This window comes from Gavia stellata, chromosome 5, assembly GCF_030936135.1.
Source record: "Gavia stellata isolate bGavSte3 chromosome 5, bGavSte3.hap2, whole genome shotgun sequence".
Classification (NCBI taxonomy): Eukaryota; Metazoa; Chordata; class Aves; order Gaviiformes; family Gaviidae; genus Gavia; species Gavia stellata.
Genome location: NC_082598.1, coordinates 14,240,034 through 14,258,148, shown reverse-complemented (window position 1 = coordinate 14,258,148; position 18,115 = coordinate 14,240,034). Strand labels below are relative to the sequence as shown.

Genomic DNA, 18,115 nt, shown 5'->3' with positions numbered 1-18,115 from the left:
CTGTACTGAGGTCTGACAGTGCACCTAGTTTTAGCTGTGGGCCTTACATGTTTTGACACCTCCTTTCTAGATGTGGCTTTATAACCTCCAGGCCCTCAACCTCTAGGACCACAGCAATCATATTTTTCTTCAAGTAGCCAGAAGAACAATTCCCAGAATTTTTGGAATCCAGAACATTAACTTCTGACACAAACAGAGTAAAAAAACCCTTGAAGAAAAAACTCAAGCTACTCTGTTGCAATAGTAATGTAATTGAAATCAAAACTAAAGTCCTGAACATACTCTTCATCAGCATCCCCAATCACGTAAGCTACTGATACTCAATCTCTCAAAGTACAAAATCATAGCACTTCAGACATACCACAATTTAAATAATCTACATATTTGAACTGGGGAGCTCAGTACATCTTCTGAAGTGAAGAAAAGCACTTCACGCGTAGGGGTTTTTGAAAATGCCCATACAGGCAGACTTCCAAAGGTACTTATCTTTCATTAGACAGCATCTGATCTGTTTTAGAAAATTCTATTCATAAAATAGATCTAGGGACATCTGTTCTCTTAGTTGCCTAAGTCCCTCTACGTGGACTGAAATTATTTTTGAAAATGGCACTCTGGCATTTCTGTACCATGCTGAGGGTCCCATTAACAGCAGCGAGGGTAGACCTGGAATCAGAAGTTTGCTGCATAAGCCCAAATCTGCTCTCGGAGCATACTGTGGGGAAGGGCTTAGAGGCAGAGCTGCACCAACAGAGCTTTCAGGAGCTAAGCAGAGCCCCAAGGTGTGCAGATATATCAAAATATTCACTGCAAAACTGGGGACTTATATATCACAATTTCCCACTGCATGGTGTAGACATGTTTTCAGACTTCTTTCTTCTGCATGATACAGGTAAGCTATTAGTCTTATTTCCCTTGAGCAGTAAAGATAAGCTTCAAGCACTTGGGTGCTTTGAAGATTACCTATGCAGACCAAAGTCAGCACTATGTACATAATATTGTAGTAAATACATCTAACTGACTGTTGTAGAAGAAGGCTGTGTGTATGCATAAATGTACAGTTGTGTAGATATCTAGATATGCATAATGATGGCATTATACTTTTAAAAATTATTCCTATGAAAGTTAGTTATAAGTGTGATAACATATGGATAGTTTCTTTTAGCATTCTATGAAACATTTCTCAAAAGTTACTGTGGGTTTGTATTCTGTTATTAGGTTAGGAATGGAGTTATCATCCTATTACCTGCATTTTAGAGTAATCTTCCACTAATGTTTTAGCCACTTCCAACTTCAGTTCTCCCTTGAAAGTAGCATTTGTTATCTGTGTAAAAAAGATACTATGGAGCTCCTTTCTCTGGGTAACAGCCAATTGTCTACAAGCTTTTGCAAAATATTCCTCCTGCTTTACCAGAAGGAACCTCTTCAGGCGGTCCTGCTCCAGTCTGTGAAGTCTATCCAGAAGACTTCTGTATTCTACAGCAGGCTGCAGAAAAGAGAGAAATAAATAAACCTGAAGTGATTTTCAGTATTCAACATATTTTAAAGTATCAGTGCTACTAGCTCATACATATTTTACACATACTTTGATTACTATCATTTCAGGTTTGAATGGAGGCTAATACTAAATCAATGTACACTTTCCATGATTTTCATCTGTTTGGAATGACAGGGGTTATACAGCCATCAGTCTCTAATCCAGATAACACTTTCAAGGCATAACGAAGTCTTTTTAGACTTTAGAAGCATCATTTAAGATAAATTATACAAAACTGCATGAAATTCAATACAAAGACTATATATGAAATTAATTTCTTAGGTTTTACCAATCCTGAAATAAGTCAGAACAATGAAAGAACAATAAGCATACATTTTAAAAACAATATAAATTAGAAAAAACTATTCTACTACAAACTTCTAAGAGTTCTTATTATTGGTGTCCTACTTTATCTATTGGTTTCTGCAAGTTAATCCAAGGGCATCATTTTAGAGTTACAACAATGGTGTAGAATTAAATGACAATTAATTTAAAAGCTTCTCTGCAAGAAATACTTTCTCATAGTTCTCTAGTAAGACTTACATATTCATAGCTTTAATCTCAGATGGCATAAACTCATTATAGAATCAAAACATAGAGCAAAGAATGCTTCTTATGCCAGCAGAGCTACCTAACAGTAGTTATGTTGGCCTTGTTCACATTATTTACCTGGGGAGAACTGTCCTCTGCACTGAGCCCCACCTCACCTCACCCTTCATTCCCAAGAGACACACTGCAGACAGCAAATAACTAATCAAAAAGGCAGGGAATATACATTCTCTGTTTTGGCTGAGAAGGGGAGGAGGCTATTGCTCCAGCTGTTTTTCCACTGCCGTCTCTTGGACGTCAGTACACCCGCTGCCAGGAGCGCAAGTGTGGGCCATCCCTAGTGCTCCAGCACATTCCTTTGGACCAGGTTCCACGGCAAGTACAAAAACAGGTCCTTTCACAGACAGGAAAGTGAACAGCAAGATGTCAGTATATGATAAATGGATCAGGACTAGTATTGGATTGGCCTTAATTCTTTGTTTGATTCCTACCATTCAGGATTTCCAGTATAAACCAGGCTGAACCAATACCAATGTATTTTGTGCAAAAAAAAACCCGCTTTGCTGAGAGCGCATTTAGTGATAGCTCACACACCGAATTTCAGTCAGGCCGCTCTCTCTGCAAAGGTAGGATTTATCTCAGAGAGGTCTTTCTGAGTGTTAGACGTCCAGTCTAGGGTCCTTCTATAACCAACAGAAGGAAAAAGATTTCTGCAGAGTATAATTTACCTCATCCTTAGCAAGATGTCCACAAGTATCCCTTCCTTGCCATCTCTTTTGACTTTTTAGCACCTCTACTTCAGGTTGTTCATATCCTACAGATAGGTGAAAGCTCCCTAGAGTCACAATTTAAAATTCACCTGGAAACATCAAAGAAATTCAGCTGGCTCACTTAGGCTTATGCCATCAACTTTCTCCACACAACAGCCTAATAAACCGAAGTCCTGAGACCTGTATACTGTAATACCTTTGATGGATCACGCTCAGCAAAAAGCTTCTTTTGTCAAAACTGCAATCATGAATTGTCATAAAAGTCCTTAACCATTATAGGTTATGATATGCAAATAAAAATGCTTAAAAAAAAAACAAAAAAACCCACAAAAATACCCACAAAAAAACAGAAAGCCAAAAACTTAAGTAATATCTACAAAGAGATCATGCACAAGTAAGGCATATACCGGTCTAAGGGATTATACTCCTAACAGAACTTATTTTGTCTCTATAATTGAACTGAAACAGACAGTTGGAAACCCAGCAGCATCACATTCAATACCCATGTATCCACTTGTGCTCTAGAAGCAAAGCCCCACTGGTAAGTAACGAACTGCACTATTTATTCCCACCAAGTCATCCTCTTAATATGAGCTATAACATTAGACAAGCATAAAATATTAACTTGGGTATTTTAACATTTTAAGCTTACAGAGGTGAAATATTCGAAACTTAACAGAATCCTCTCCAGACATACGAAATAAAAAAAAAGGCGGGGTTGAAATCACTTTTATTATAAATATTCGATATACTGGAAAAAAAACAAAACATGGAAGACTGGAGCATAACTTTGTACATGGGATGTTGGACTGGCGACCCAGGCTGTATTTCCAGCTAGTGGCTACCTAAGAAATCCTGGGTAATGATACCCATTTGGACAGAAATCTTTGAATGAAAGTGACACACAAGTCCTAAGCTTTTACTTAAAGGGAGACTAAACTTGTAGAGTCTGCCTTAAATTATTTGTCTCACTATTCTCTTGGAAGTAGCCTCTGGATAAGTCCACTCCCTGCTCTGCCTAAAATACAGATTGTTCTGATTGCCTTCACTTAGTTTGGAGGAAATTGGCCTTCGGTTGCGCTTATATTCTCATTTTCTTCAAAATAAGAATGTAAGTATTGGAGGCTTTTTACCTAAATTGTAAGGGTTATGATGCAGAGAGTGTGTTCTGCTCTGAATGCGCAGAATACTTCACGCAGTGTCTGACTGGAGTTCTTAAGAACTGCTGCAGTAAAATATAGTAAATAAAAATCCACCACTTTGCAAGGGTTTAAGTGACCATAAAAAAAGAAATAAATCAGGATAATGACAACCTTTTGTTTTCAGGTGTCACAGATTCTCTTGAGATAAATTCATTTTCTGGTGAAGTAAAACATAGTTTCTTAAAAACAACTACCCTAATTATGACATCTGAATTTTCGAACACATTGAAATTGTACAGCTTTTCTTTTAAAATCATAAACTGATTTGGATCGGAAGACACCTTTAAAGGTCATCTAGTCCAACCAGCCTGCAATGAGCAGGGACACCTCCAACTAGATCAGGTTGCTCAGAACCCCCTCCAGCCTGTCTTTGAATGTTTCCACGGACTGGGCATCTACCACCTCTCTGGGCAACCTGTTCCAGTGTTTCACCACACTCACCGTAAAAAATTTCTTCCTTATATCTAGTCCAAGCTACCCTCTTTTAGTTGAAAACCATTACCTTTTGTCCTGTCACAACAGGCCCTGATAAAAAGTTTGTCCCCATCATTCTTGTAAGCCCCCTTTAAATACTCAAAGGCCGCAATAAGGTCTCCCCGGAGCCTTCTCTTCTCCAGGCTGAACAACCCCAATGCTCTCAGCCTTCTTCCACCCCTCTGATCTGGACCCGCTCCAACAGGTCCATGTCTTTACTCTTCTAAGAGGACAACTCTGCCATTCTTAGAAGAGGAACCACCTATATAAAACAACATATCATGCAAAATATCTTGATCTTACACCAGATTTACCTTTTCATTCATTTTCTTCATTAATTCTTCAGCCTCTTCATTTGCGGTTCTCGCTTTTTGGTGTTGTGTCTCCATTTTCTTCCTAGTTTCCAGATTACATTCAGCAGTTAAAGCCACCATCTTCCTTTCATACTCCTCTTGAATCTCTTTCTCCATTGCAAGAAACTGCTTTTTGAAAATTGAACTCATCCTCTTCTCCACATGAGGAAAGAGGCTGTGACTTAAGACCATGTTCTTCATCATCATAGCAATCACTTCTTTACATATCTGCATCCGATATGCCTCCAGATCAGCATCTGCCCGCATCAGGCTGGCAACCTCCAAGCTGCAAGAAGGCAATCAGGACTGTTTGAAATTGCAGGTTACAGGAAATTTCTACCAGAAAACATCTAGATTCATTCAATATTGGGTAACTGAATAACAGTCAGAGAAGTGCACAAATATCACAGCATATGAGTTTACTAACCATGATAATAATCCTTCATTAAAAAGCAGGGTGAGCCAACTTTTACTACAGCAAGTTTAATGAAGTATGTCCATTCTTGCATGTCCATTTTAGACAGAAAAAGGGAAAGCTTTTCTTTAGACCTCAAAACATTCCCTCAGTTTAAAAGCAAACAAAAACCTCCCACAAAAAAAACCCCAACTCTTTTGGGAAGCAGATGAAGTGAGTATCTGAACGGACTATAAATTTCACTGACTTTGTAAAATCGTTCTAAACTCACTGACCCATCTTCACTAATACATTACTGCTTTGTGTTCTGCGTTGGTATATTCCCTTCTCTGCAGGGAAGAGAGGAGTGTTTTGATTATGTGCTGATACAAATAAATTAAAATAGCTGATACCTCTCTCTCTCATGAACATTAATAGAGTTCTAGAAAAGAGATTAGAACCAGAAGGAAATAAAAGATTTTTTACAAAATGCAATAAATATCATGTTGCATGTGACTATATTATCATTTATTTTTAAAGTTAATTAAATTGCAATGACAATAATTGTCATTTCAGATAGTTCTATAGCTTTGTGTATTCTGCATTCAATTCAGGATTGGAGAATTAGGTGGGTTTTGCCCTTGCATGTGAATTTACACAACCACACAGCACAGTATGCTTCTATGTATACATTAAGTATACAAGAATTTCTTTGTGACCTACAAAATACACTTACAGAGTTTATTACACACAGAGCTTAAATCCATTCTTTTTTTTTCAGTTAAGTTGAATTATTGGTTTGATTTGTTCCATAGACAAATCTTAGAATAAACTTCAAATCCATAGCAAAGCTCTTGGCAAGATTTACAAAATAGAATGATACTACATTCAGAATGGTATATAGTAAAGCATGCAAATCTATAAATAGTTCACCTTTTTGTCAAAGAAACTTTCCTTATGTAAGCAAATAAAGTTAACTAAAAAGTAAAACAATGATACATTGTTATCACTGACCCTCTGTTAAACACAAGGGATGTATTTTTCCCATTTAGAAACCAATGGGATGGAATTAAGTTGTTTTCTTACTATGACTCAAATACTTGAAGTATTTAAGAGACATTAGCTTAAGCTATGATAATCGATCACGAAAAGGCAGAGAGATTTTTCTGCTGCAGTCTCTGAAAACCCCAGAAATACACTGGAGATGCCCATACTAGTCTTGGTGATCTGCTCCAGGGCTGGCTGGTTGCAGCTGCAAAACCTCCTCCATTTCCCCCTCTTCCTCCCATTCAGCAACAGGAATCACTGCTGTATGGGGCCAGATCCCTGTGACTGAAGCATTGTGTGGCTGAAACATTCTTCACTGGAATTTTAAGATCGTATAGGAGCTAAATATTTTCTATAAAGTCCCCAAGACAACACAACAACCCAGTTTCTCTGTGCTGCGTACAGACGGACACTGCAGGGCAGCACCTGCAGGTACATAGCGTTCTTGCGTGGCATTCAGCTACATCCATGGTCAAGTCTCCCAGGATGCTGACCCTCTGCTTGGGAGAGTCCTTCTTGCTCCAGGACAGTGGGGCAGCCACAGAGGACAGGTGACAGCAGGGTCAGGGGAACAGGATGCTAAAGCAACAGAGCAAGCACTTCAAATAGGCAGCGCAAATGTGTATTTTCAAGTTTTTCTGTTTACAGAAGTCCTAGGACTTTTGCTGACATAGCCAGCTAGTACTAAGCTATTTGCTTATGACAACTAACTTCAAAAAGTAAGTGTTTCAGTTCTGTGCAAATGCACTTAAATAAAAAGAAGGATCCAGAAAATGGGAGCTTTATGCTATAACATTTCCCAAATGACTGTAAGGCAGTGGTAGGAGGTTCCCCTTCGTAGATTCACCAATTCATTATCAGCCTCTAAAATCCAAGCCATCAAATTTATTTTTCGGTTTTAATTCCTGTTTCAGGTCCAGTAGCTCTGATTTAATTGAAGCAAATCTGTCTTTTGTGAGAAACATCTCATCTTGGTTTTCAAGCATCCCCTAATAGAGAACTAAACAATACTTTAATTAATTGTTCCACTTCATAATTCCTTTAAGACCTAGAAATGGTCACCTTATCCTCAGCTTGGATTTGATTAGTTTCAACTTCCAACTCTCTTTGTTTGCTGGAATAACAAGTTTCTTAATCATTATTTTTCTGTTCTTCATGCGTGCACTGCTAGATGCTAGTCACAGCACCTACTAACCCTTTCCTACTGAGGTGTGAAAGACTGAATTCCTCATCTCTCTCCCTGGAAAGCAACACTTCACAGCTCCACCACATTGATACACAGTTAGTAACACAACATTTATTTCTTACCACAAATGCAGGATTTTTTTTCAGCATGCTTTGAAAAGAAGATTAAGCTATTTCTCATCCACCTCCTTACTTGTTACTTTTCCAGTCTTCTTCAGCAGTGATCCCAAGAATGAAAGCCAAAACCACACACCACCACCATATTTCCTCTTGTTATCTTTCCCTCAGTCTTCCCACAGCATTTCTTCCTATTTACTGCAAGTCATTACAGACTAGACCTGATTTCATTTTGAGGAAGATTCCTATGCCCCTTCTCACCCACAAAGAGAACTATGGTACCCAATTAACTCTACTCCTCAAGGTCATGATACTAAATGTAGGAGGAGCAATAGGTGTAGTTCACCTGGTGCTCATGTGTCAGCAAGTGAGTGATGAGGCTGTTAAGATCTCAGGTGTATTTAATCTGCAACGCTCACCCTCCATTCTCCTGACAGCACAACTGTGAAGAAGGCAATGAAGCAGAAGAAGCAAGTGAACTGTTCCACCAATCCAAGGGTAATAGCATGGAGAAAAAGTAATTACAAGCCACAGCTCTCCCAGGTCAAATCCTGGAAGACAGCAGCCAGACCATTACCTTTATTTCAGCCGTAGCTGAAGAAAGGTTGTGTCCGTAAAAATTTTAAATCTACCTTCCACGTGATGTGCTCTGCTTCTGGTCTGCCTCCTCCACACAGCAGCCAGTGGGAGTGAGACAGGCTCATCACATGCACCAGAAACCTTGCTTCAAGCTCTTACTCCAAATAAGAGGGTGAGGGCAGCCTTAAAGAGCTGCATCAATATAGTCTTGGAGTCCTAGATGCCAACAGTCAGTTCAAAACAGGAATCCTGTACATATAATAAACCAAATGCTTTCAGACACAAGTCCATCAGAAGAACAATGCTTACCAATCATCCAGATTAAATATGCAATGTTTTGTGACAGTAGGAAAAAAAAATCCTAACCTGACACTCTGTGCCTCCTCAAACGAAGGCAGATTTAATAAGTTGCTTTAAATGCTCTGCACTCTGCTTGTTACAGCAATTCATGTTTAAAATGTCTCGCATCTCTTCCTGAGTATATTAAGCATAACAGAAACATTAAAGCCCATGAAGTACAGGCAGCAGATGGCAACCGATTGATGGAAAAGATCAAAGCTTCTGTTGGACAAAACATGCAGAGAAAGGATGAGGACAGTACAGAAGGTAGGTGGTACAAAGTGGCGGGGGGATGAAAGGTGAACAGACATGTAGAAAATGAAACTGCAAACAGCAAATGTAAAGATTTTTCACTCACTTGAAGAGGATTTAAAGATCTGTCAGAGAAGATCTGGGAAGGGAGAATCCCAGATGCCAAACACAGAGAAGCAAAGAGAGTACCTGAGCATCTGATGTCCTCCACAGACCTAATAAAAGAATATGGGAAAGCAGCTAGGGTCAGGAAAGAAACAACTATAGTTAATTTGAAAAAAAAACCAACAAAGAAACGATGACACACCACAAAAAAGGAAACCTCTCATTAAGTAAAAAATAGTGTCTTATTAAGTCTTATTATTCAAATTAGAGGCCCATAGAGGGATTTTTTTAACAGGAGAATTAATAGCTGCTGAATTTAACAGTCCTAAAATGAACTAGTGGCTTTCTGTCACATTTTTAAAATTAATTCAGAGTTCGCAAAGATAAGAAACTACTGTGACACAACTTTCTGATGTCTAAAGGGGAGAAAAACATCAAGCAAACTCCCCTTTGGTGATATTTTCTCAACAAAACAGAAAAAACCATCATTTTCAGAAGATTCATCTCTCATCTGCAAATGGTAGCCAATTAGTACCATGTGTATTACAACAGCATCCAGAGGAGAGTGGAGCCCTATGGTAGCAGTTTCTGCAAAAGCATCCTTTCATGGTAACACAACACTCCTGAAAAGCATGAAATTTAGGGCCATTTGTGGATGGTTTGTCTCCACTATCCCAGACGCCCCGCTGCAGCAGTGACTTGGAGCACCATGGCACAGCAGCTGCACCAACTCCTGACAGAGAGAGGAACGCAGCCGAGGAAGGACAGACAGACACACAACCGTCCCCAGCCCGACGGCACCCACTGCTACCACCTGAGCAAGAGCAGCGTGTCTCCTGCACCTGTGGGCACAGTGCCAATGGGACAGCTACAGTGAGGAAAGGAAAAGGAGGACAAAAAAGAAGCATTATGGTCCATGTTGCCTTGTCGCACTTCAGAGAAGGGGAGAGAAGGCCAGACAGGAAGAATGATACAGCCAAGACGTGAAACAGTATGTGCCAGTGCTGGCTTTAGTAACAGTAAGCAAAGAAAACCAACTCAAATGTAACAGTCATCAAAGGTCTTCAGTTGCAGATGGGGTTTGTTTCCTAAATCATCCATTTATTAAGGGGTTAGTAATACAAAATCAGCAAGTTGGGCTGTGGTTTTTTTCTTGTTTTGGTTTTGTTTGTTGTGGTTTTGGTTTTGTTTTTAATTGCCGTGTCAATGTGGGCCCTGTGTGCAGTGCCGTGCGCTTTCCTAAACAGAGGGAGAGGGAAGGATTAACTGGAGTGAGGAATCATCCAGTGAGGTGTTCAAGGAACGTGTGGACGAGGCATTGTGGGACATGGTTTAATGGGCATGGTGGTGTTAGTTGATGGTTGAACTTGATGACCTTCTAGGTCTTTTCCAACCTTAGTGATTCTGTAATTCTGTAGCTTTCTCCCTCCAGCTTCTCTCTCCTTTTTTTTCTCCTCTGCTTCCCATGCTCTCCCGCTGGGTCCAGTCACAACAGAGACTGCAAACACTTTGGGGCAGGGATTTACACAGGCTTCAGCACGACAAGGCACAAAGCTTTGCAGGAGACCAGCACTATGCTGAAGTAGAAGCAGACATAATGACATGAGGTCTGAACAGCCACCAACAGCTACCAACTGCCCAAAACCAAAGCCTTCAGCCTTCCGTGGCAGAGCAGGGCACGTTGCCTTTCCCTGGTCCCTGCCCACTGCCAGGCTGGGTGCAGCCTGCCTGTGTTAGAAGAGGTCTGAAGATGCTCTGTGCTACGCCAGTAGCTGGGCTGGCCTGCAGCCAGCTCTGAACTGGGGGAGTTCATCCATCAGCCCTGTGACACTTATACAGCTAAGCGTAAACTCAGCTTTGCTGAAACATGAGTCTACAGAGAATACAGGATATCTCATCAATAGATAAAATTGCTAAGAAAGGTATGTGATGATTATCTAAGCATGCTTTCGCATGGATGAGTCACAGGTTACGTTTAAATTTCCAGAAGAAGGCAGAATGCTGACAAAACCAGAAATAGGATACTCATGATATATAGCCAGAAAAATAAATAAAAAAAAAATCCCAAAATTGAAAAAGATGATAAATTGAGCTGAGAGAGACCAGTAGCTTTTCAGAAAAAAGAAAAAAAGTTTCATGAAAACCTGCCAAAAGTCTAAGCACTAGATTTGGCAGCAGTTTCACTATCAAATTCCTTTAACTCTCCACAGCAATATAAAGCGAGTAAAGGTATTTCAATTCTTAAATTAATCTGTTTAAAAAACATTTGAAAAATCCTGCATTTAAGAGACTGAGGACCTCTGCTTTGATTGAAGAAAGTATGAAAACTGATACATCAGTGATCTTCAGCAAACAAATTTAAAAAATACAGTTAGCTACAACATAGCTATTATAAGAGAGCTCAGAAAATGGTATTTCACTGAAAAACTACTATGGAAAAAGAACGTAGAAAAGACCCCAGTACTCCTTCCAGTGAAGTCATCGTGCATTTTACCATTGATTTTAAAAGCATCAACTTCAGCCTGGATACTAACAAAAGCATAAATAAATATTATAGCTATATACATTAATGTCTGAGGAACTTCCAACTTTGCTGTGATCTACTCAGGTTCTTCTGATCTACCCAGACAGGGTAAGTGTTCAGATGACAGAAACGGTAGGAGATACCAATCTTCTTTCAAAATGATATGGAATAAAGCATCATAACAGCACTACTCTCAAAAGCAGACTGTTTTCTGGATGAGATAAATTGTTCTGGGTAGACAGCAGAAACGACCCATATAATTCTGAACACTATTTCTTCATAGTTTGCCAACATCAAAGAAAAGTGCCATTTTTTAGATGAAAAATAGAGATGTATTCATTAATTTCAAATGAATTGTTTTCTTCAGTTCCCCTGTCTTATGGACTCCTATCACCTATTAAGCATTTGAGTTTCTCTCATGAAAAAAAATGTATAGTTTACACACTGGTCAAGTTTATAACAGCATTCATAACACAGAACTACAAATGCAGGGTCTGGGGTTCATTCCACATGTATTCACTGTATCTTGTTGTTATATCCATGTGATTGTTATTTATTGTTGTATTGCTGTATTGTACACATTGCACAAAAACAGAGCAATGAATACGCCCTCCCTTCAAAAATTCTGATATTTCAATTACACTTTTAAAAATTTATGAAATACAGAAATTAGCACCTCAATTTTTTTTTTTTTTTTTGTACTAACAATGTAGCTATTTCTCACCATTGTCTGAAATATTCAAGTCTAGCTGCTATGGCAATGTGATCTTTTATTCTTACTTTCCATTTGAATTCAGGGTTAAAAAAACCCCGTATTTGCTCCATAGCAAATTAAATTGAGACATACAGTAAGAAATTTACATTTAGAAAGAAAAAGTGAACTTTTAATATGACAGTAAATTGTTTTTGACTTTTCTGTCAAGGCTCTCTGGAGACAGTTTGATCCTATTCTCTAGTACATTGACCTCAATGCCCTCTAGCATCAGAAAAAAGTCATCTGCAATGCATACATATTACTTACTGATTTTCCAAAGTAATTGGCAGTATGTATTGTGTATCAGCAAGCAGGTTCAAGCTCAGCTAGAGATTTGCCCAACTCAAGGAAGCATAGCTGTACAAAATGAAGATGAAAAAGAAAAGCTGTAGTAGTGGAAAGCCATTTAAAGAAATTAAGTTGCCTTTAACTTAACTGTATCTTCTGAAACTATGAGTATGGTCAGACTTCATAATGTTGGACACAAAACCAAACTGCTCAGCTATCTTCGTATTCTGTTCCAGACATACAGAAAAAGAGACCCATAACATTTTGGAACATGATCTTCTAGTGTGCATGTCAAATATTCAAATCATATAGCTTCTTCTCATTAGCATTCATTGCCAATGGGCCAATATTCAGGAATATACACAGTAAGGAACCTACTGAGAATAAAAGCCAAGCTATTTTTCTGCAACTGTACATCAAAATATGACTTATTATGGCAAAATCCACAAAACGAGTAACTAAGAAGCTTCCTTATGAAATATTAAAAGCGTGTTTTGCTCTCTAGCCAATCCTCCTGACATTGCAGCAAACTGTCTACAATCCAAAGATGTCCCTGTCCATAAATATTGAACACATGCTCCTAATGTATTTGCTAAACAATTTGGCACTGTCACTTCATGAAAGACATTAACTATTAACATAGCTTTATGTCGTAAAGAGGACAAAAAAATCCTGTGGCTCTTACTTTTCTGAGCAATTTTCTCATTTGTGTCTGGACAAAAGAACAAAGCACCAGGATGATTCCAACCATGTTTATTATCACAGTGCAATTTAAAAAGAATATATCAATTATGTTGGCAAGCTTATATCTATGCCATGTAGAGAAAATGACAAATAGCTGTACCAATATATGTGGAAGGAATTACCAAACTAACATACGAGCAAGATATCCTTGGTTGGTTGAAAACATCTGAAGTATCAAAAGCTCTCTAACAAAAGCCTCTATACTTTTGCCTCCCCAAATAATAAAATCCAGGATTACGATGCTAAAATTCACAGAATCAAAGAAGGAAAGGCCTTAAAGATCATCAAGTCCAACCATCAACCCAACACCACCATGCCCACTAAACCTTCTCCCGCAATGCCTCGTCCACACGTTCCTTGAACACCTCCAGTGAGGGTGACTCTACCACCTCCCTGGGCAGCCTGTTCCAATGCTTCACCACTCATCTCAGTAAAGAAATTTTTCCTAATATCCAGTCTAAACCTCCCCTGGCGCAACTTGAGGCCATTTCCTCTTGTCCTGTCACTCGTCACTTGGGAGAAGAGACCAACACCCACCTCTCTGCAACCCCCTTTCAGGTAATTGTAGAGAGCGATGAGGTCTCCCCTCAGCCTCCTCTTCTCCAGGCTAAACAACCCCAGTTCCCTCAGCCGCCCCTCATAAGACTTGTGCTCCAGACCCCTCACCAGCTTTGTTGCCCATTCATATTGATACGGAATCATAGAATAGTTTGGATTGGAAGACACCTTTAAAGGTCATCTAGTCCAACCAGCCTGCAATGAGCAGGGACACCTCCAACTAGATCAGGTTGCTCAGAACCCCATCCAGCCTGACTTTGAATGTTTCCACGGACTGGGCATCTACCACCTCTCTGGGCAACCTGTTCCAGTGTTTCACCACACTCACCGTAAAAAGTTTCTTCCTTATATCTAGTCCAATCTACCCTCTTTTAGTTGAAAACCATTACCTTTTGTCCTATCGCAACAGGCCCTGATAAAAAGTTTGTCCCCATCTGTCTTGTAAGCCCCCTTTAAGTACTCAAAGGCCGCAATAAGGTCTCCCTGGAGCCTTCTCTTCTCCAGGCTGAACAACCCCAATGCTCTCAGCCTTTCTTCATAGCAGAGGTGTTCCATCTCTCTGATCATTTTTGCGGCCCTCCTCTGGACCCACTCCAACAGGTCCCTGTCGCTCCTGTACTGAGAACTCCAGAGCTGGACGCAGTACTCCAGGTGGGGTCTCACCAGAGCAGAGTAGAGAGGCAGAATCACCTCCCTCGACCTGCTGGCCACGCATATGTATGACATGAAAAAATTGCACTCAAAATACAGGCCCAGTTCTTATTGTCAGTATACTGTCGCTCTTATGAGACAATACAAACCTCATTCCTCAGTTCCTTACAGAAAACCCAACTGTTCTGTTGGATGACACTAAATGTAATAAAGCAAAATGCAACATTGTTGAAAAACTGTGTTGTGACCACAATTAGTAAAATTACGACGTTTCATTCAAGCAAAGAATCCATTCCAATTGACTGCAACTATCCATTAATAAATTACAAATGCACCATCTTTTTTTTTGTCATTATGTTTCACGAAACACTATCCTCAAAGCAGGTAATTCAGTAAGAGGAAGGAGTACTCCATTCTGGTTTTAGTCTAGATCACTGTCATAGAAGCTCCTAAGGCAATGGTACAGTATTTTATCTTTATCTTTGGAATCAGCTAAAAATTTGGATAATGTACAACAGTTTATGAAGTACAAGACTAAAATGAAACCTTTAAGGAATATAGATCAGAAATTAGAGGACTGCTTTGCCCCAACTTGTAGAATGAATAGGGAACCAACATTAAGAGATGAGGAAGCATCCTAAGCTAAATATCATACAAAAGTGTTAACAATGAGACATAAAACAAGGGGTGTATTACAGCTACTGAAGAAAGCAGAAACAATATTGCATGTATCTCATTTAGGCATTAAAGTAACACTGTATTCTTTTTTACCAACCAGCCTGCAAGATGAATTCGTCTCACCCATCTCCAGACCCCTACAGCTGAGCTAATCAGCCCAGGCTCCAGGCTTTAGGGTCAGTGGGTGCAGCACCCATACGACTCATTTTTTGGAAGTCTGCTTTAGGATGAGAACAATCATACCCCAGAAGTGTCCTTTTTCATCTCTGAGTAAAAAAAGGGAACTCAGGGCAACTTGGTGTAAGAGTTCACATTGCAGAGATCCTCACTCAGTCAGATAAACTGTACCACCAGTAAAAGAGGAAAGGAACAGGTATGTAGCAATTGAATACACACATTCAATGAGGGCCAATAAAAAGAGGGAAAGAATAGAAAAAAATATGGCAAGTGCATCTGTGTGTCACCTCCTAACAGTAAATGAATCAGAAGGTCCAGTTTAAAACTACAAGAAATGAGTAGAATTGGGAGAACCTAAATAGGGATTAGGAAGCAATGATTGCTAACAGGTAGAGGCTGATTTGAGCCCTCCACAGTAACGTCTATCACCCTTTCAATCGTCCTTTGTAGCAGGAACCACTGTAACTCTGGATGCCTTTGTGGTCCATCTGATGACAGAAGAAGGAAGAGATAACTCAGAAGGTGAAGAAGTTTAGTGACTGTTTGCTAATGGGCATCTATTTTATTCACTGCAACACTCTACCTCCTTAGAGGCAGAGAAAATAGAAACTGTGAGGAAAGAAGCAGAAGCAAGAAAGACATTTGTGCTAACTGCGTAAGAATGTTAAAAAACTTTAGCCCCTGGATACATACTCAAACTAAGAAATGAATCCTGTTTTATGGGTTTAGAAATAATCCAGCTATAAAAATAATCCTATCCAAAGGCTTGCAAGAATATTTACCTTTCTAAACCACAACATATCTGAAAATAGTCCAGCTTTTTTTTTTTTTTTTCAAACTAGCTAGATATTCACTATCCCTGAAATAAATTAATACTAAAGTAAGTTAAAAAACTGTTTGATCCTGTTCTTCTTAACATTCACATAATGATTTTCAGGATAAGTCTTCTCAAAGCCTGAGTTGCTACATAGTTATAAAAGCAAGGACCAATGTGCAATTTACAGAGATAAGTATTCCAATTATCAAGGAAATGCAGGAAATAATAATGCTGTTAGTTACCCTTTAAGAAAGAAAACTAATTCCATGGTCCTGTAACTTTTCCTTTTCAGCTTCTACAGATTTCATAGTTGCATAATACTGCCTGTAACCTGACTTGCCACAAGCTAATGGTAAGACTGAACAAACAAAATCCGCTCTGTCCTCACATCAGACCTTTTTATCAAATTTAGCTGAAGAACAGATGACCTTTAACAGCAGCATGTTTCTGTCAAACAGCCCTAACTGGCATTTCAACAAAATCAGGAGAGTTTCTCTGCTCTACCCAGCAGTCCCTCTGATTGCAGCTACGTGGTAGCTCTCCAGCAGCACTATGAACTGTCACTCCTTAGACTCTGATCCAGGTGTTTCCAAAATATGCTGCAAAACAGCAATGCTGGCACCCAGTAGGGGTTCTCTTTTCTAGGACAAAAGCCACCCTTTTGAAAGCAGAATGTGTTCAGCAATAGTAGAATCCACCCTTTCAACATTTTCTTGTACACAGAAAAGTTTCCCTTTACTTAGTGAACCACAGAGAAGCAAAATTAGATGTTAATTGGGATTGGAAAACTTGCATGCCTAAGGCCTAGATGGAGTTGTGACTTCTACAGGTAACGCAATATGAAATACGACAATTTTCAGTTCCCACAGATGGCTATTTAATACAGTTCAAAAACCTAAGGTAGTGCAGTCACATGCATAAACAGATACTATGAAGAAAAATTAAAGGGTTAGATACTCAAAGCATGTTCAAAGGCACAGTTGATGATAAATGTAATAAATGTAATATAATAGCAGTGAATTCTTACTCTTCCAAAGCCTGAAGCATGTTCCCAGATTCTTCAAAGGACAAGATATCAATGATTTGATCATTCATAATTATATCTTCACTGAAGAGATCACCTGAATTGAACTGAGAATGCTCTAGTTTGTGATTTTGACTGAGGTCATGCTGTATCTCCTAAAAAAAAAAAAAAAGAAAAAAAAAATGAAGCTTCAGATTATAAAAAAATTTACACTGAGTGTCTGATCTAATTTTATTGCAGATAACTCTGGGTGAGAAGGTTCCTACCTATCATCAAACTGTACAGCTGGAAAGGGTCTAAAGACATTGTGCAATTCAGATACGTATCTAAAATCAAATATACAACTTTTGTTTCAGGCTGAACTTTTTGTATATAACTGATCTGGAATACAAATGAAGAAATTAATGGAGAATACAGAATACTCTATACTGACTTCAGAAGTCTTGTGAAAGCCTTCTAGGAGGTTATCTTCCACTATAAGCTTTCTAGGCCTATTTTTTTTTTAATTGACCATGGTATACAAATTGTATATGGCCCTTTTTGATGGTTTCATTATCACAGCTTTTTCTGTAAAAAGAAACAAGGCACGCCCTTTTCATTTAAAGGGATTATTTTTTCAGGCCTAAAAGAAATAAAAATTGTTGATGGAGTAATTTTCAACCACAGAAAATAAGGCTGGAAGTGATTTGTGATCTTCTCTGGTCTGTCCAGAGGGATGGGAGATCCACCACTGTCCAAGCAAAGGGGTTCAAACCTCTGAGCACACCTCTCTCTTAGAGGCTCCAACTACTGTAATATTCTGATTGAGGTCTCTAGCTCCCTCCCAATGAAGTTGTTTCACTTTACATAAATACCTAAATAATTAATAGAAGCAAGGGCTGGAACTTGGGCCAACCTAATGAATATTTATCAGACACTGTATTTTCTCTCTCTCTAGCCGAGTATGTACTAAACCACTTTCTCCAAACTAGTACAGCTTGGATAAAGAACACTGAAAATG

At 39.0% G+C, this 18,115-nt stretch overlaps 1 protein-coding gene across 1 annotated transcript in view; it reads right to left on the bottom strand.

Annotated features, from left to right (window-relative positions):
- EVC2 (EvC ciliary complex subunit 2) overlaps positions 1-18,115 on the bottom strand; it is a 78,278-nt gene that overhangs the window by 34,539 nt on the left and 25,624 nt on the right. Inside the window, exons 9-11 of the mRNA XM_059817792.1 lie at positions 17,119-17,270; positions 4,844-5,168; positions 1,244-1,483 (exon numbers count right to left, since the gene is read on the bottom strand). Coding sequence (XP_059673775.1) covers positions 1,244-1,483; positions 4,844-5,168; positions 17,119-17,270 — 717 coding nt within the window. The remainder of the gene's footprint in view (positions 1-1,243; positions 1,484-4,843; positions 5,169-17,118; positions 17,271-18,115) is intronic.